The 15,763-nt window shown below is 44.7% G+C and overlaps 1 protein-coding gene across 1 annotated transcript in view; it reads right to left on the reverse strand.

The window, feature by feature from the left end:
* Window positions 1-15,763, reverse strand: part of TMEM255A (transmembrane protein 255A) — a 49,535-nt gene that overhangs the window by 15,719 nt on the left and 18,053 nt on the right. The window contains exons 4-7 of the mRNA XM_045538755.1: window positions 15,000-15,089; window positions 10,240-10,308; window positions 8,202-8,290; window positions 1,170-1,332 (exon numbers count right to left, since the gene is read on the reverse strand). Coding sequence (XP_045394711.1) covers window positions 1,170-1,332; window positions 8,202-8,290; window positions 10,240-10,308; window positions 15,000-15,089 — 411 coding nt within the window. The remainder of the gene's footprint in view (window positions 1-1,169; window positions 1,333-8,201; window positions 8,291-10,239; window positions 10,309-14,999; window positions 15,090-15,763) is intronic.

Here is a 15,763-nt window from a genome sequence, read left to right on the forward strand (position 1 = left end):
CCTTGTCTGCCCCACCTTTCATTTCCCATCACCCATCCTTTTGATAGTCCAGGATCAAATTACAAACTGACTTTTCAGTTCCTGTTTCCGGATCCGGGGCCCCAAAACCCGACAGAAAAAGCCAACGGCCTAGAGGCTGTCTGCCTCATTTCTGAGGTCAAAGGAAAGCCCCTTTCAAGGCACAAAATAATTCCCTAAATACACATGGGACATTCCTTTAAAGCAGCGGTACTCAACCCTGGCTGCAGATCAGAATCACCTGGGGGATTTAAAAAAAAATTGATGCCTGGGCTTCACTTTAGACCAATTAAATCAGAATCTCTGGAGAAGGGGCCCAGGCATCTGGTTTATTGTTTGTTTGTTAGCCCCTCAGGTGATTCTGATCTGCAGCCAGGTTGCTAACCATAGCTCAAAACTATTGTCTCCATAATTAGAGATCAAGGTTTATCAAATAAGCAAACAAATGCTAAGAAATGCTTTAAAGCAAAAGAAGGAAGGAGCCTACTATTACAGAGCACATACCTACTGGGTGTTGAGTCCTGGTTTACCTTTGCAGATGCACACACAGATATGGAAAGGATTTGGAAGGGAGGGATGAGAATGAGGGTTGAGGTTGAGGCTGAAGTTGAAAGCAAGAACTGGCAAGTAGCTTAGCCTAGGGCTGGCTCCTCAAATGCAAAAAGAAAATAGCCCAGATGCTCTTTCTGGAGAAACTCCAGGATGAAATTCCTGGAGAAGGGGAGACTAGCATTAATCTTACCTGTACCTAGAGTAACCTTTCCTTCCATCTCTCCCAAAATCTGTTAGGGGGAAAACTACCCCCAAAACAATACCTACTAAAAGTGTGCATGAGGGAGTTTTAGGAGGTATGAAAGACTATGTTTACATAACCAGTGTGAATGGGGGAACTGAGAACACTCCTCCTTCCTCCCACCTCACCCCCAGAATGTGCCTCAAGAACATAGGTAATTCACGTTAACAAGAAATGTTTGCAGACTGATGACATAACGTGGATCCTTCAACTTGAGATGTTTGAAGGCAGCTGTATCCTTGAAGCAATTGCTTTTGATTCCTTCCTTCAAAATATGGGCCCCATTTGCCCCCAACCTCCTTGCCTTGCCCTCTATCCCCAACAGGGGCCCCTGTGAAATGGAAAGTCCCTTCCTTACCATGTCCTTAAATCCTCCAAGGACAGCAGCAGTGATGATTCCCAGGAACAGGCCGACAATGTTGAGGATGGTGGCAGACCAGAGCAGGTGGTAGAGGTGGATGATGTCCTGGCAACTGCTGACATCGATGTATTCGTAGTACCCACCTGTGATCTCCACCCGGCTGGACAGGGAGGAACACACTCCAGTTAGTCCCCAGGGAGCAGACTGTTCCTCCCTGCCCCCACCCCCTGCCACCCAGGGATTGGGCTACCATGCAGATCAGCAAAAAGACAGGTGGGCAGATGAGGAACTATCATAAGGGACACCATAGTCATGCACTTGAGGAGCAAGACACTATAATAAATCAAAGTATGACTGCTGTTTATAAAAAAAAAACTGCCAGAGAAACACCTGTAACCATCACTAACACTAATCCTAGATAGCATTTTTTAACACTTGCTATGCACCAGGTGCAGTGCTAAGCATTTTTACATGTATGAATTCATTAAATCTGTGCTGTCCAATATGGTAGCTACTAGCCACATGTGGCTATTTAAATTTAAATAAAGTAAAAGTAAGTAAAATTCAAAATTCAGTTGATCAGTCTCACCAGACACATTTCAAAGTGCTCGATAGCCACATATGACTAGAGGTTACCACACCAGATAAAGAAGCTTATAGAACATTCCCATCATCCTGGAAAATTCTGTCTCACAGCGCTGCAAATCCTGACAATATTCTATGAGGTAGGGACAATCACCATTCCCATTTATACAGATGAAGAAAGCGAATACAAAGAGATTGAGGAACTTGCCCAGGTCATAAGTGGTAGACCTGGGATTGAATTCAGGCTTCAAAGACTTCAGTGTCTCCCCTCTTAAAACAAAAGTGTCCTGCTAAAGAACTAAAGCTGAATTGCTGCACAAAACCTGAACATGACCTCCTTGGGGAGGCCTTCCCTGACTGCTTTGTCCAAAGACATACTGCTGCCAGCCAGCCCAGTCACTCTCTGCCACATTACCTGCTATGGACTGAATTGTGTCCCTCAAAATTCATATGTTGAAGTTCTAACCCCCAAGGTGACTATATTTGTAGATAGAGTGCTTAGAAGATAATTAAGGTTAAATGAGGTTATGAGAGTGGTATCCTAATCCAATAGGATTGGTGGTGCAAATTAGTTTACAACGTGGCCACTGGAATTGATAATGAATCTAAAACATTGTAGTTCTTAAAGTCATACCACACGCCCTGGCATCAGGATGGTTATTACATGTGACTCCCCTGCTATAAGAACACCAAAAATGAGAAAGAAAAAAAAAATCAAAGGTTAATCTCCAAAATGAATAAAGGGGAGTTATTCATGTGACAAAAGATCTGTAAACTTTACAGATGAATTTATCTCTGGATTCTTGTGGTTACAGGACAGACTGCATCAGAATCATCTGTGCTTGCTCCTATGTGTGCCTACCTGTGTGTGTCAGTGTGTTATTTGTGTGTGCCTGTGGGTGTCTCTGTGTGTCTGTGTGCTTATGTCTTTGAGAAAGAGATGGTTAAGCATGCAGATTCCTAGGCCCAACCTCAATCCTACTGAACCTGGCGGAATCTTTGGGGATGGGGCTCAGGAGTCTGTGTTAACAGGTTTGCCAATGTTTGAGACCCACTGTTTTCAGTAATAAGCTTCCATAGTGGAATTTTAAGGGCATTTCAACTCATCAGAATTTGAATTGGATTTCCATATTTTCAAGAGCATATCTGAAAAGCCCATCCATAAGCATACAGTGAGGGTCTCTTATTAGTCAGCACTATACTAGGCCCCAGGGATGGGGAAGGAAGGATACACAGATTACTAACTGCCCAAAATGGCACAGCTGTACAAGGACTATCTGCCGAAAAGGGCAGGCCTGTATATAAGGATGAGTGTGGGACTGTAGGGACACACCTTAGTGGCTTGGGAGTCAGCTTCTGAGGACCTCCAAATTATCTTTGCCTACCTCCTAAAACACCAAGGGTGGGCTAGTACTATATATAGGCAGGCAGTAGGCCATATAGCAGACTCTGGAGTCAGACTGCATTCGAATCCTGGCTCTGTCATTTATGCACTGTGTGACCTCGAGCAACTTTCTTAACCTCTCTGAGCCCAGAGGATTTAATGAGTGCAGGCATAAAAGTGGTACTTCAGCACATAATAAGAGCCCCCACCAAAACATGTAGCTACATTTTGTCCCTTCTAAGAGCCAGCCTCTGGCAACACAATTCAAACCTTTGAACCCAGTTCTTAAAGGTACCTAAGGCTTTAAAGCCATAGACCACAATATGGATATAGGTTAGTAGTTTGCTTTAAAATATCCAATCATTTTAGAGAATATATGTTTGGTTTCAGGTTGAGTGGGTTCAGCAGCTATTGAAAATTTTTTTTTAACTGAACCATAAAGCTGAAGAAAGTTACTTCTTAGATATGGCTCAGGGTTTAGCAAATTAATGTGGTTTGTTTCTGTTTGAGATTCATGATTCCATTTGGTTCTGTCTCTGAGCAGAGCTTCCACTGAAATTGCATCTTTTGCATTCCCACCGCTCCCACCTCACACCTCATGACTCCGAGGCCCTCCTGCCAGACCCTGCCGCTGCCTGATTACTCTTTCTAAAACGCTTTTTAAACTGTGTCAGTCATTTAATCAAAACCCTTTCGCGGCTTCCTGGGACCTTCAGGGGAGTGTCCAGTTCCTCAGTCTGCCACAATCCAGCCCCAGGATGGAGTCCACATTCCAGCCAGGCTGGAGTCCTCCGAAGCCCCACATTGGCCATGTTGGGCACTTATTCCAAATCTTTGCACGGTTTTCTCCCCCACATGGAAGGTATTCTCTTCTGTTCTTTGCCTGTCCTAATCTCTACCACTTCTCAACGCTTCAATAGTGCCTTCCTCCAGGACTCCAGTGCCCATTAATTGGCTGTTTCCCTGGACTCCCACAGCCTCAGATGGTCTATTTCTCTTAGTTGGCACTTTGCATATGTCAGTAATCCAGTTATTTATTTAATCCAGTATGCATCAAGAGCCTACTCAGTGCTGAGTACTGTGTTGGGTGCTGGAGCTACAACCAAGGCCAAGGCCGACATGATGTCTCTGTCGAAAGTGTCACCTCTTGAGGGCAGGGGTCATCTCTTACATTTCTTTGTGTCTCTCTCACTGCCTAGCACAGTGGTAGAAACATTAAAGGGGGTCAATAAATACTCGGTGAATGAGTAACTGAGTGTAAAGACTGACCATTGCATTGATCGTGAGACTGGTTACCCAATATGGGCTTTCACCCCCTGGCTCTCAATTTGCTGGGTGGGCCTGGAGAAGCAGATAACCTGTCTGTGTTTCAGATCCTACTGAACAAGGTAGGAGGTAGAAGATCTTGGATAAAGCAGGAAAGCATCCTTCCATTCTTCCATAGGGGCCTGGAACCACTCAGCAATCTCAGTGGACAGGCAGTGGCAGTGGGCAGTTTCTGTGCGCTTCTGTCTCACTGCACGTGTTCTGTGTATCCGTTAAGTCCTCCTCCCTGCAACCCCGTGGAAAATTGAGTCCCTTCAGGGCAAAACTATGTTTTATTGATACCCATTCTTTTAGAACAGTCCCTGGCACATAGTAGGAGCTCAATAAAAGTTTGTCAAAGGAAGGAATGAATGGAAGTAAGCTATCTTCTTTCATTTTATTACCAGCTGAAGCAGTTCACAAACCACTCCATTTCCTTTCATTTCCTTTAGGTTACACACTGAAAGGCAGTGATATTGACTTGACCTCTCCAAAGATGAGTGAGGAGATGAAAGCCTGAAGCACTCTGAAAGGCAGCAGCTGAGGAGCTGTGTCCTAGAGAAAGCCATCTTCCTGCACAAGGCTAAATGGAATAATCTATGTTTGCTATTAAAACCTCACCACCCCTGACGTCAAAGGTCTGTGGGTTCGAGGGGACAGTAGAAACTCTGTTTCCGTAGCACCGTACAAATGACTGCCTGATGTTTTTGTTCCCACTTTTTTTTTTCTTGGCCTCCTTTCCAGGAAATGGACTGGAGGAGCTGGCAATTGATTAAAAATAGGCTTCGTGTGAGGAAAACAAATACACATTTGGCAAAATTTAAGTCTCCAAGCCTCAGAATGCTTGCTGTTAGCTATATTTAGGCCTTGAGTTTAGGTCTCTTTGGCTCTGGGTGAAAAAGCCCTGGGTCAAGGAAAAACTTTTCCGTCTCTTGTGGGACCATCACCTCTCAAGTCTCCTGGCCTGGGTTGACGACCTGGTGGGACTGTTTCCTGATGAAAAGCTAATCAAGTCCTTTTCTCCTGGCTTTGTCCTTGGCATTTTAGCACTACGGACTTGGGAAAGGGCTGTGAGAGACGCCTGGGGCTGGCCTCTGGACAGGAGGTAGGGGCAGTGTTCCCATGACCCCTCTCAGTTGCCTAGTCCAATATTTTATTTTCCTGGTGAAAAGGGAGTTCTTCTTTTTGTTCCTTTTCAATAAATGTCACACCCTTTCCATCACCTCTTTATTCATGACCAGCCTGGTGTAGGGCCCAGGAGATACAGATAAGATTAAGTCATGCTTCCCTGCCCTTAGGGAGCCCGTAGTTTAGCACACTTCTTCATAAAATTCCTTTAGAGTGTAGAAGACAGTACTGGTATAACTTGCATTAAGAAAGTAAGAAAGTCAGTTATTATGAAGTTCAGATTGACAGGAAGATAAATAGGTCTTGAGCTTCTACTTTCAAAAACAATTCACCTGAGGGCTCAGCTAAATGGAATTTAAAGTAGGATTTTGTGTATTCAAACCTTTTTCAGAAACACACCCATTGCTGAGAGAAAGGTGTGTCTGCAAGGAAGCACTTCTCAGCCCTCCCAGCCAGCCTGCTCTCTCCTTGGGGTTTCAAGCCCAGTGCTGGCCAGCTCCCAGCACCACCCCAGGAGGACAGGACATGGGAGAGGAGAGGGGAGCAGCAAGGAGAAGGGAGAAGGGTGGCAGGAGGACAAATAGAAGAAGGAGGAGATGAAAAGAGAGGAAAGGACAGAGCAGAGGAGGGAGGGATAAGGGGACGCAAGACGAAAGACAGCAAAATCACCCCAATAGCCCTAGGACCTATGTCACGTTCCTTTGATCATTTTTGGAAGGATGGGCTCAGGAAGTACAATTATAGCCAGCTCTCAATCATCATCATCGCTGCTAAGGAAGGAAGTCCTTTACAAGTGATAGTTATTATTACAACATGAATAATTGAAACCCCCCCCAGATAATCTCTAAACCTCATTTGAGCCTGTAAGTTTCTCTTTCTCCACAGCCAAACCTTTCAATGGAATGAGACGGGTGCTACGAAGAAGGTAAAGGGCTGGTGTGAGGTCTCTGCCTTCTCCTCCCTGCCTCCACTCTGCCAGGTCTTAATCTTCAAACCAGAGAAACTGGCCCCCAAATACCCAGGGTAGGGAAAGTGAGTGAGAAGGGGGCTGCATCTACCTGGTGCCTCTGAATCTAGCTCCATCCAGCCCCCCTCTGCCGTCTCCTCCCTTACTCCCTCCCTCCCTCCCTTGGCCCTCAGCTCTCTGCACTGAGAGTCTGAAGAAAATACGTGCAGGGACAGGCACTGGCCGACAGGCCCTGCATGGAGGAGGGGTGGTTCACTCACACTCTGCATCGCCTTCTCACGCATCTCTGTCAATTCTACCTTCAAAGTTGCTTTGATAAATACTCCCTGGTTTCTGTTGTCCACAAACCAATTTGATCGAGGCTCCATTCTCTGTGGTCTGCACGCTTGCAGTGCACACCTAGCTGCCTCCAGTCTCCAACCATTCAAGTCCATTCAATGCCCTTCAATGACTCCCAATAGCCTACAGTATTAAGTCCAAAGTTGTTCTTATGGCCAGTGGGCTTTCTATCATCTGACCTCTGGCTACAGCTCTGCCCTCACCTCCTACCACATCTTCTATAGAAGATGCCTCCACCCCCTACCTCCTGACAACTGGCAGGACTATCCTCCCCACCTCTACCCCCTTTTGATTTGTCTCCTAACTCCCTACTTATCCTTTAAGTCTCAGCTTCCATATCACCTAAACTTTGACACTGTCTCCCACCCCAGAAAACTCTGACTTTCATTCATTTGGGCCACCAGAGTCCCTACCACATCCACTGACCCCACTGCACTTGTCACACTATATTTCAGTCAATTGTTCACATGTCTATCTTCCCTACTAATGTGTGAGCTCCTCGGTGGCAATCTCTGTATTCCTATCACCTAAATGATGTTTTGGCAATTGGAGGGCAGAAAGCCAGGGTGGTTATAGCAAAACCAGCACCAAACTTGCTCCTGCCACAGGGCCTTTGCACTTGCTGTTCCCTCTGCTTGAAACACTCTTTCTCCAGGTACCTACTTGGGTTGCTCTCTTACTTCATTTGGGTCTCTGAACAAATGTCACCTTTTCAAAGAGGACTTCCCTGACTACCTAACATAACACACACACACCACAACCTTGTCACTATCTACCCCTCCTGCTTCATTTTTTTCAGAGCTCTGATCACTATCTGGGAACATATTGTATATTTGTGTGTTTATTGACTGTCTCCCCTACTAGAATATAAGCTCCCTGGGGGCAAGCACTTTTGTATTGTTGACTTCTGAATCTTCAGTGTCTAGAACAGGGCCAGGCACAGAAAAGGTGCTCAATAACTATTTGTTGAATGTTGTTGAACTTGGACATACAGCTGGGTTTGAATCCTACCTCTACCATTTTCAAGTTCCGTGTGACCTTGGACTAGCTGTTGCTTTTCTCTGAGCTTCACTCTCCTCATCTGTAAAATGGGGATAACTCTACATACTACATAGGTAAGAATTAAATAGATCACACATGTGAAACTACCTGGCATGATGCCAGGCACACAGAAGGCAGGTAATCTCTGTCAGCTGAAGTCTGTTGACAGACCAATGTCTTCCACTTCTCTGATCCTACCATGCACCCTACCCCACCCTCAGCCTTTTCGGTGCCCATTGTGGTCAAAGCATAATTCCTATGCCTAGGACTCAATGCTTACTTGCCACAGTTGTAGAGGTCACAGCAGAAGCAGGTGTTGCCCCGGATGCGAGGTGTGCAGAATCCACGGCTGAGGTGAGGGCAGTTCACCTGAGGGTAGACAACAGTGAGGAGGTGAGCTGGCATTAGATGGAAGGCAGGACCCTCTGGGATTGGAAATGCGAGTTAGTGACTGATGGAGACATTAAGGATGGCTGTGAAATGAACACACCAATGCACGAGAGGGATAGGGCTGGGCAGGGAACGGGCCAAACTTGTGTATGAGGCAAGTCACTGTGTATGTAGCTGGGCTCGTGTCCAGCCTCAGCCACAGCCCTCAGCGCCCCCTCCCTGAAGGGTGGAGATGGAAGAGAGGAAGGATAGATGGAAGGACATATGGTAGAACAAATGGACTATAGGAAATGAGGGTACGAGAGGAGGGGAAATCAGGGTACAGGAGGAAAGAGGATCAGGTGGGAAGGAAGATAGAGGGGCCGTCACATGCACTCTGAAGTACAATAGTACCTCTCTAGCTGCCTGGGTAAGGTTCCTCATAACCCTCGCGGAAGGAGAATTTTTGGTTGAGGAACTTATGACCTTATATAGGAAAAATAGGGTTAGGGGAACCAGGGTTACAAGTGAACCTATGGAAGGCATTATTAATATTTTTACAGTCACCAAGTTAACACAAGAAAGCTATTACAACGAAATCCAGAGAATAGCAATGACACTGTACACATTTTGGGTTTGCAAAAAGTTTTTAAAATGAAAACAGATTAATTTTCATTTACCATCTCTTGTTTGCAAGAAATTTTCCAGGCTCTCACCCCCATACAGATACAATGAAGTGCTTATAAATTTGTTTTGCTTTGTTATAGAGAATATGCATAGTAAATGGGCATTTTTTTCTGTATTGAGTCTTTTATCCAAATGTTTACTGCCTCTTTGATAAGCTGTTAGCACATACACATTCCTATTCCTCCCTTCTAACCTGAGAACAGAGAAATGGTAAATTAGTGGTTGTTAAAAGAAAAAGGAGGCAAGTGGATGGCAGAGCCGTAATAAAAGTATTTGCCATGATGCCTTGAGAACGGGACCATTGCTCCGTCTAACTCCAAAGGTGCCATTCACATTGCATTTTTTGTAAAATGGCTTCCCTTGAAGTTGTGCGATGCAGTGGCAATTTTACATCTGCTTGCCTTCTTTTTCTCTTCCCAATCACAGGTTTACCATTTTTCTAACTATTCTCAGATGGATCAACTTTCAATTCTAGGCTAATAGAGTACCAAATTGTCAAGGTTCCCGGAAGCATAGGTAGAGTTTCATAAGAAAGGATTGCTGGGTTGGGGAGGGATTGTTGTGTACTTAAATGAAAGTGCTACAAAAATGACCTGGAATCATGCTTCACCTCATTCCCTATTGCCTCTAGTTCTGCCTGAGGCAAAATGGCACATGAGGAGAGCTGTGTAGGGCAGGAGAGAGATACTCTTCTGTGCCCACTCAAGCATTATTAGGCTGACTTCTTGGGGGTATCATGAGAGGGGCCAGGCCAACAGTCTTGGCCTCCCCAGAGTGTCCAGGTGGACCAGGCTTCTCAATTACCTTCATTCAGCTCCCAGACCCCTCCTACATGTGAGAATCAGGCTCTGCTTCCCTGGTCCAGGCTTAGTGCCTTGGTGGGGCTCCCATTTTTCTTGCAGCTGGGAACCCAGTTCAGGCAACTGAACCATCATCCACAGAGATGGGGGAGGGGCATGCCCTGTGGCCTCTGTACTCTCATCTGTCCCTCTTGGGATCAAAGCCACACACTGAGAGGCTGCCAGCTGGGGTCAGAGGGTCAGCCTGTGACCACAGAACAAAGTAAATCTGATTAGGCCTCATGAGGCTCCAACCTATGGCCATGGCCTCATTAGCACTGTGCTCTGACCCACTAAACAAATCAGCTACAGACACCTAGTAGTAAACCTTAGGCCTGTGAAAAGGAATAAAAGAAAGAGGGTTTCAGGAAGAACAGGGGACTTTCCCAGGAGGTAAAGACATGCAGCCTCATTCTGGCTCACCTCCTCAGCTTCCTTCTGGGATGTCTTGGGGACATAGTGGCACCGATTAGCATAGAGTGGTTTCAGATCCTGGAAGGGGAAACACCAAACCAAAGGGATTTTGGCTTTAGAAAATAAAACAGCAAGTGCTCTGCTTGGTAATAAAAGATTTGAAAACACACACACACACACACACACACACACACTCACACACACACACATGCACAACTTGCAGCAGGCAATGGGTTGGGTTAACTTCTGAAAATTACCTATCTAGGGAGACTGAGACTCTGAGGATTAGACAAACATGCTCTAATAACTGCTTTCTATTGGGCTACTTGGTGAATGAGAAATTAGGAAATGGATTGAGAAATGGGTTTCATAAAATTTCCTCTCTGGGTTTCTCTTGCTTCTCTCTAGTCTTTGTCTTCTTGCAAATAGTCCTCAGGGACAAAGATTCAAAACTCCAGGTTATTGTGACATCACACTTTCACATGGAAGGAGCCCAGCTCCAACAGTGAGGTCTCATTATCGCCTGAGGACAGGACTAGGGCTGGCTGTCTTGTACTCCCTGCTGTCATTTCCACAGCTTTTTCAGAAGAAAGAGCTCAGGAAGCAAGCCCCAGGAGGATGGGCAGCTCCTGGGACTGCTATAGATTTTAACTCAACTGAACTATGAGCCATTTTCACTCAACTACACAGATTAGATAAAGCCTGTGAACTCCAAAACACTGCTAAGGCCCCAAAAAACTAACATGGGGCTCAAGGACAGTTGATTTACCCTGCAGGCTTGGCCAGCTTCCTAGTGACGGAGCTCTCAGGCATGGGGGTTGGGGTAGAACAGACAGACACAAGCCAGGGCTGTCTGGAAGCTTGCAAGCAGGGGCTGCTGTTCACATCCCCTGAGTGGTAGGGGGCTTCTGCCAAAGACAGGTTAGCAAAGGACAAGAAGTTTATGCAAACTGACCTTAGGGGTTTGGCAGAAGTGCCTAGGCAGAGGGAATTTATGTATTGCCTCCCTCCCTTCTGCCCTACTTCTCACACCATTTCCGATAATCTTGGTAGCTGCTTTTTCCTCACACATGTGATTTAACATCTACCATACTTGGCACCCAAGTGCCTCCTGCCTTCTAGCCTGCTGCCGCATCAAGGACCTAGGACTCTCCATCAGCTACTTGTACACGAACCTCCTGGCTGCTCAGTGCTCTGAAAGTACATTGTCCTATTAGTTTAGCCTGGAGTTAGGCTGGAAAAGAATGAAGGTTCTCATGCTCACACCTGGCAGAACATATTTTCCATGTTTGGATAATGACAGAAGTCATTATTCTCCTGTTGAAGAGGAGGCTTAATGTGATGGTCATAGCCCTCCTGACCTCCTGGTTTTGCAAAAAGCATTCAGCCACCAGCTACCCTAAATGAAGACAAACATGGGTGATGGTTGTCCATTTGCTGCCTCTGGCTGCTCTTCTTCATTGAGGCCCCAGAAGAGGAGCAGAACAGGCAATTGGGAGGTGAGGCTGGGTACGGTGGCTCACGCCTGTAATCCTAACACTCTGGGAGGCCGAGGCGGAAGGATTGCTCCAGGTCAGGAGTTCCAGACCAGCCTGAGCAAGAGCGAGACCCTGTCTCTACTAAAAATAGAAAGAAATGATCTGGACAGCTAAAAATATACATAGAAAAAAAAAAATTAGCCGGGCATGGTGGAACATGCCTGTAATCCCAGCTACTCGGGAGGCTGAGGTAAGTAGGATTGCTTAAGCCCAGGAGTTTGAGGTTGCTGTGAGCTAGGCTGATGCCATGGCACTCTAGCCCGGGCAACAGAGTGAGACTCTGTCTCAAAAAAAAAAAAAAAAAAAAATTGGAGGTGAGAAAAGGTCACTAGGCCAGGGCTCAGCAACCTCTTGGGTTGCCAACTATGGAGCAAAGAGTTGGAAAGGGTAATTGCTTTATGTTGAGTGTCTACTCTGTGCAAGGCCTTGTGCATGTTCACACCCATTATTTAATTTCATCCCCATGCTAACTCTGAAAGGTAGGTTACTATTATATCCATTTAGAAAAGAAGGAAACTATGGCACAAGAAGGTAAAGTGGTTTTCTCAGCTAGTTAATGGCTATAGTAGGGACAGGGTAAAGGAAGGAAATATGAGATGAGAGAGAAGGAACAAGACACATATAGAGGAATGTGTGAGAAGGTAGATCTTGAGAGGAAGTGCAGATTCACCTAAGCCAAAGGAACAAGGCAAGATGACATTAATGGGCCTCAACAACTAGATAGGCTGGCTCTAACCCACACAAACTATGCTAGGGTCCAAATGTGCCTTTCATTTAAGTTGGCCAACAGATACCACCATAGATTAATAAAGCCTCCTTCCTCAAAACTTTTTGGGTGTCAGTGAGGATTGGCAGATGTCTTAGGGCAGGTACAGTGTAAGCAGAAAGATTTTCTTAAAGATTCATCTAGACTTATTCCACATCTTTGAATCAAATGCTATACTGCAGGTCACTAACAGCAGAAGGTACAGAGGGCCTGGACTCATAGGCATTAGAGGTCATTAGAGGAATCTTCCAGTAAATATAATTTGTACTTTTGCCCATTTCCTTTAACTGAGGCCAATGATTAAAAACATTAGGAGTGTCAGAGAAATGCAAATCAAAACCATATCCACTAGAATGGCTAGTATCAAAAAGTCAGATAATAAGGAGAGTTGGTGAGGATGTGGAGAAATCAGAACACTTATATACTGCTGGTGAGAATGTAAAATAGTGCAGCTACTTTGGAAAGCAGTCGGATAGCTCCTCAAACAATTAAACATAGTTACCATTATGACTTAGCAATTCCACTCCTAGGTGGAAAGGAAATGAAAATGAAAATATATGTCCATTCAGAAACTTGTACACAAATATTTATAGCAGTATTATTCATAACAGCCAAAAGGTAGAAACAACTCAAATGTCCACCAACTAGTATATGGACAAACAAAATGTAGTATATCCATATTCACATGATGGAATATTATTGGTCCATGAAAAAGAATGAAATATGGATATACGCTACAGCGTGGGCAGATCTTGAAAATGTACTAAGTGAAATAAGACAATCACAAAAGAACACATATGATTCCATTAATATGAAATGTCTAGAACAGGGGTATCTATAGAAAAAGAAAATAGATTAGTGGTTGCTTAGGGCTAGAGAAAATAGCAGGAGAGGGAGGCGATAGCTAAAGGGTAGGGGGTTTCTTTTTAAGATGATGAAAATCTTCTAAAATGGATTGTGATGAGGGTTGCACATAACTGATATATGCTAAATATGTATCATATATAATAAAAACCATCAAATTATACACTTTAAATGGGTGAATTGTATAGGATATGAACTATATCTCAATAAAGCTGTTTAAAAAACATTAGGAGTGGAAGAGGATGGAAAAGAAGGAAGCCATTTTAGCTCATGATGCCATCAAAATCTACTGCAGGCTTCTTAGCCACTAGGCCTCTGTTGCCATGGAGACTGCCTTGGAGTGAATACTGCTTGTCAAATGGGGATAGTAACGCCTGCCCTACATATCTCACAGGATTACTGTGGGTCTCAAATGAGATAATAGGTGTGAAGGCACATTGACAAGCTAAAGGCTACAAAAACAAGGAATTATTGTTATTAGGATGGCTCCCGTTGAATACAAAATAGCATGTGTACACTTTGATTGACTGCAACCATGCTACAAAAATGGGCATATATTCAGAGGGTAATATGCAAAAACAGTAGTAATTGCCTAGTTAGGGTGGTAGAATTATGCATGTTCAAAGTTACTGATGTGTCATTTACCTTTTTAAGAAGAAAGTAATGAAGAAAAAGATGGATGTTCTCAACTAAAATCAGAAGGGATGGGTCTGATAGAGGGGCCTACATTTATAATCTTGGCCTTGAAAGAAAATCAGGTAAAGGTCCTCTCTCTTGCACCCCTTATTTTTTCCCCTGTCCGGAAATTATTTCCTGAGACATCATTTCAGAGACTGCTTGGGTGACAGCACTGACCATATGAGTTTCTCTAATCTTGGCAAATGGGGAACTGACTCTTCTGTCTGGGAAGAGGGTACAAGAATGAGCTGGAATTGAAATATTGATGTCTCAAATCATCCTAACCCAGATCCAGCTGTACCAATGACACTCCTTGGGATGACCTTAACAATTAGCCAGTAACCAAACTGGAATAAAATATCATTTTGTCCACAGAAAATTCTGATAATACAATTTTTCTCTAATTCAATTGTTTCAGAAAACATGATTTCCAACTAGCTCATGGGATGTTTTCATTTTTAATATTGGTTCAGTTGGGAAAAAAAGTGACTCTTTGAGTTTGTTGTGGGGACTCAGTAAGTTGCTGTTGCTCCCTCTTGATTTTGGTTTGTAGGGCAGATCAGGGCTACTTTCTGACTTCACTGAGCCCTAGGCTCTTTTGACTTTGTGGGTCCCTTCCTTCCTTAAAAAATAGTGAAATTATATTTTATTTATCTTAATTATATTTTATGACTGCATTGGTATAAAGACAAACCACTATGGCACTTGGAGTTTGAACTCCCAGCTTAGACCCAGTTCTCTAGATGCCTGTGTGTCCATTAGTGTCCTCATCTTGGCTGTCAGCTTCTTGAGGAAAGGGACCCTGTCTTCTCCCTCTTGAGTATACCTTACGGCACTTAGCACAGCTCTGAACACTCAGCACACATTCAATGAAGCCTTGCCGTATTACACATTTACTTTAACCCAGGAGTAAAAATACTCACAATGTGTCTGGCAGCAAAGACCCCGTCCACTATGGCACAACAAAAAGCCGCAATCACACCAAAGCTGATAAACACGATAGAGGCCACCAGCTGCAGGGAAGAACAAAAGAGTCCGTTAGCTTTCTACTCGATGCTTCTAGAGAGCAGGCGATCCCCAAGAGACCTACAGCCAAAGCAGAACTCCAGTCTGCTGCCCCACGGGGGTGCTCTTTCTAGTCATGCAGGATGAGTGGGGGAGTGGGCGGGCGTGGCGGTGGCCAGGAGGTGGGGGAGGCAAAGAAGGGAGACTGGAGCACTTTTTACATTTTCAGAGCAAGAGTGCAAGCTAAGAAATTCACTCTTGGATGCAAAGGAAGAGGAGGTTTGCTGGTATCCAGCATGCTGTCTAGGAAGGAACTTGACTGTGTGGCCCTTCCATCCTCAGACTCAGAAAAATGTTGGACTTTGGACATCATTTAGTCTAGCCCTCTATTTTATTTATATGGAAATGGAGGCACAGCAAGGGTAAGTGGTATGCCCAACGGTCTCCACCTAGTCTGTGGAAGAGCCTGGTGCCCACCAACTCCCAGTCCAGTGTTCTCTCCACCCGTCCCACTGCTGCTGAAGGATAAAGTGGGCACTGAGGAAGACTAGGATGATACTGAGGTCCTGCACAACCCTACAGGGCCTCCTGCAACAGTGATGAAATAAGACATTCATTTTACAGGAGCTTGAAGTCTCTGAAATTGATCAACTCTGTGTGGTAGATAAAAAATTTTCAAGTA

Source organism: Lemur catta, chromosome X (assembly GCF_020740605.2).
Source record: "Lemur catta isolate mLemCat1 chromosome X, mLemCat1.pri, whole genome shotgun sequence".
Taxonomy (NCBI): domain Eukaryota; kingdom Metazoa; phylum Chordata; class Mammalia; order Primates; family Lemuridae; genus Lemur; species Lemur catta.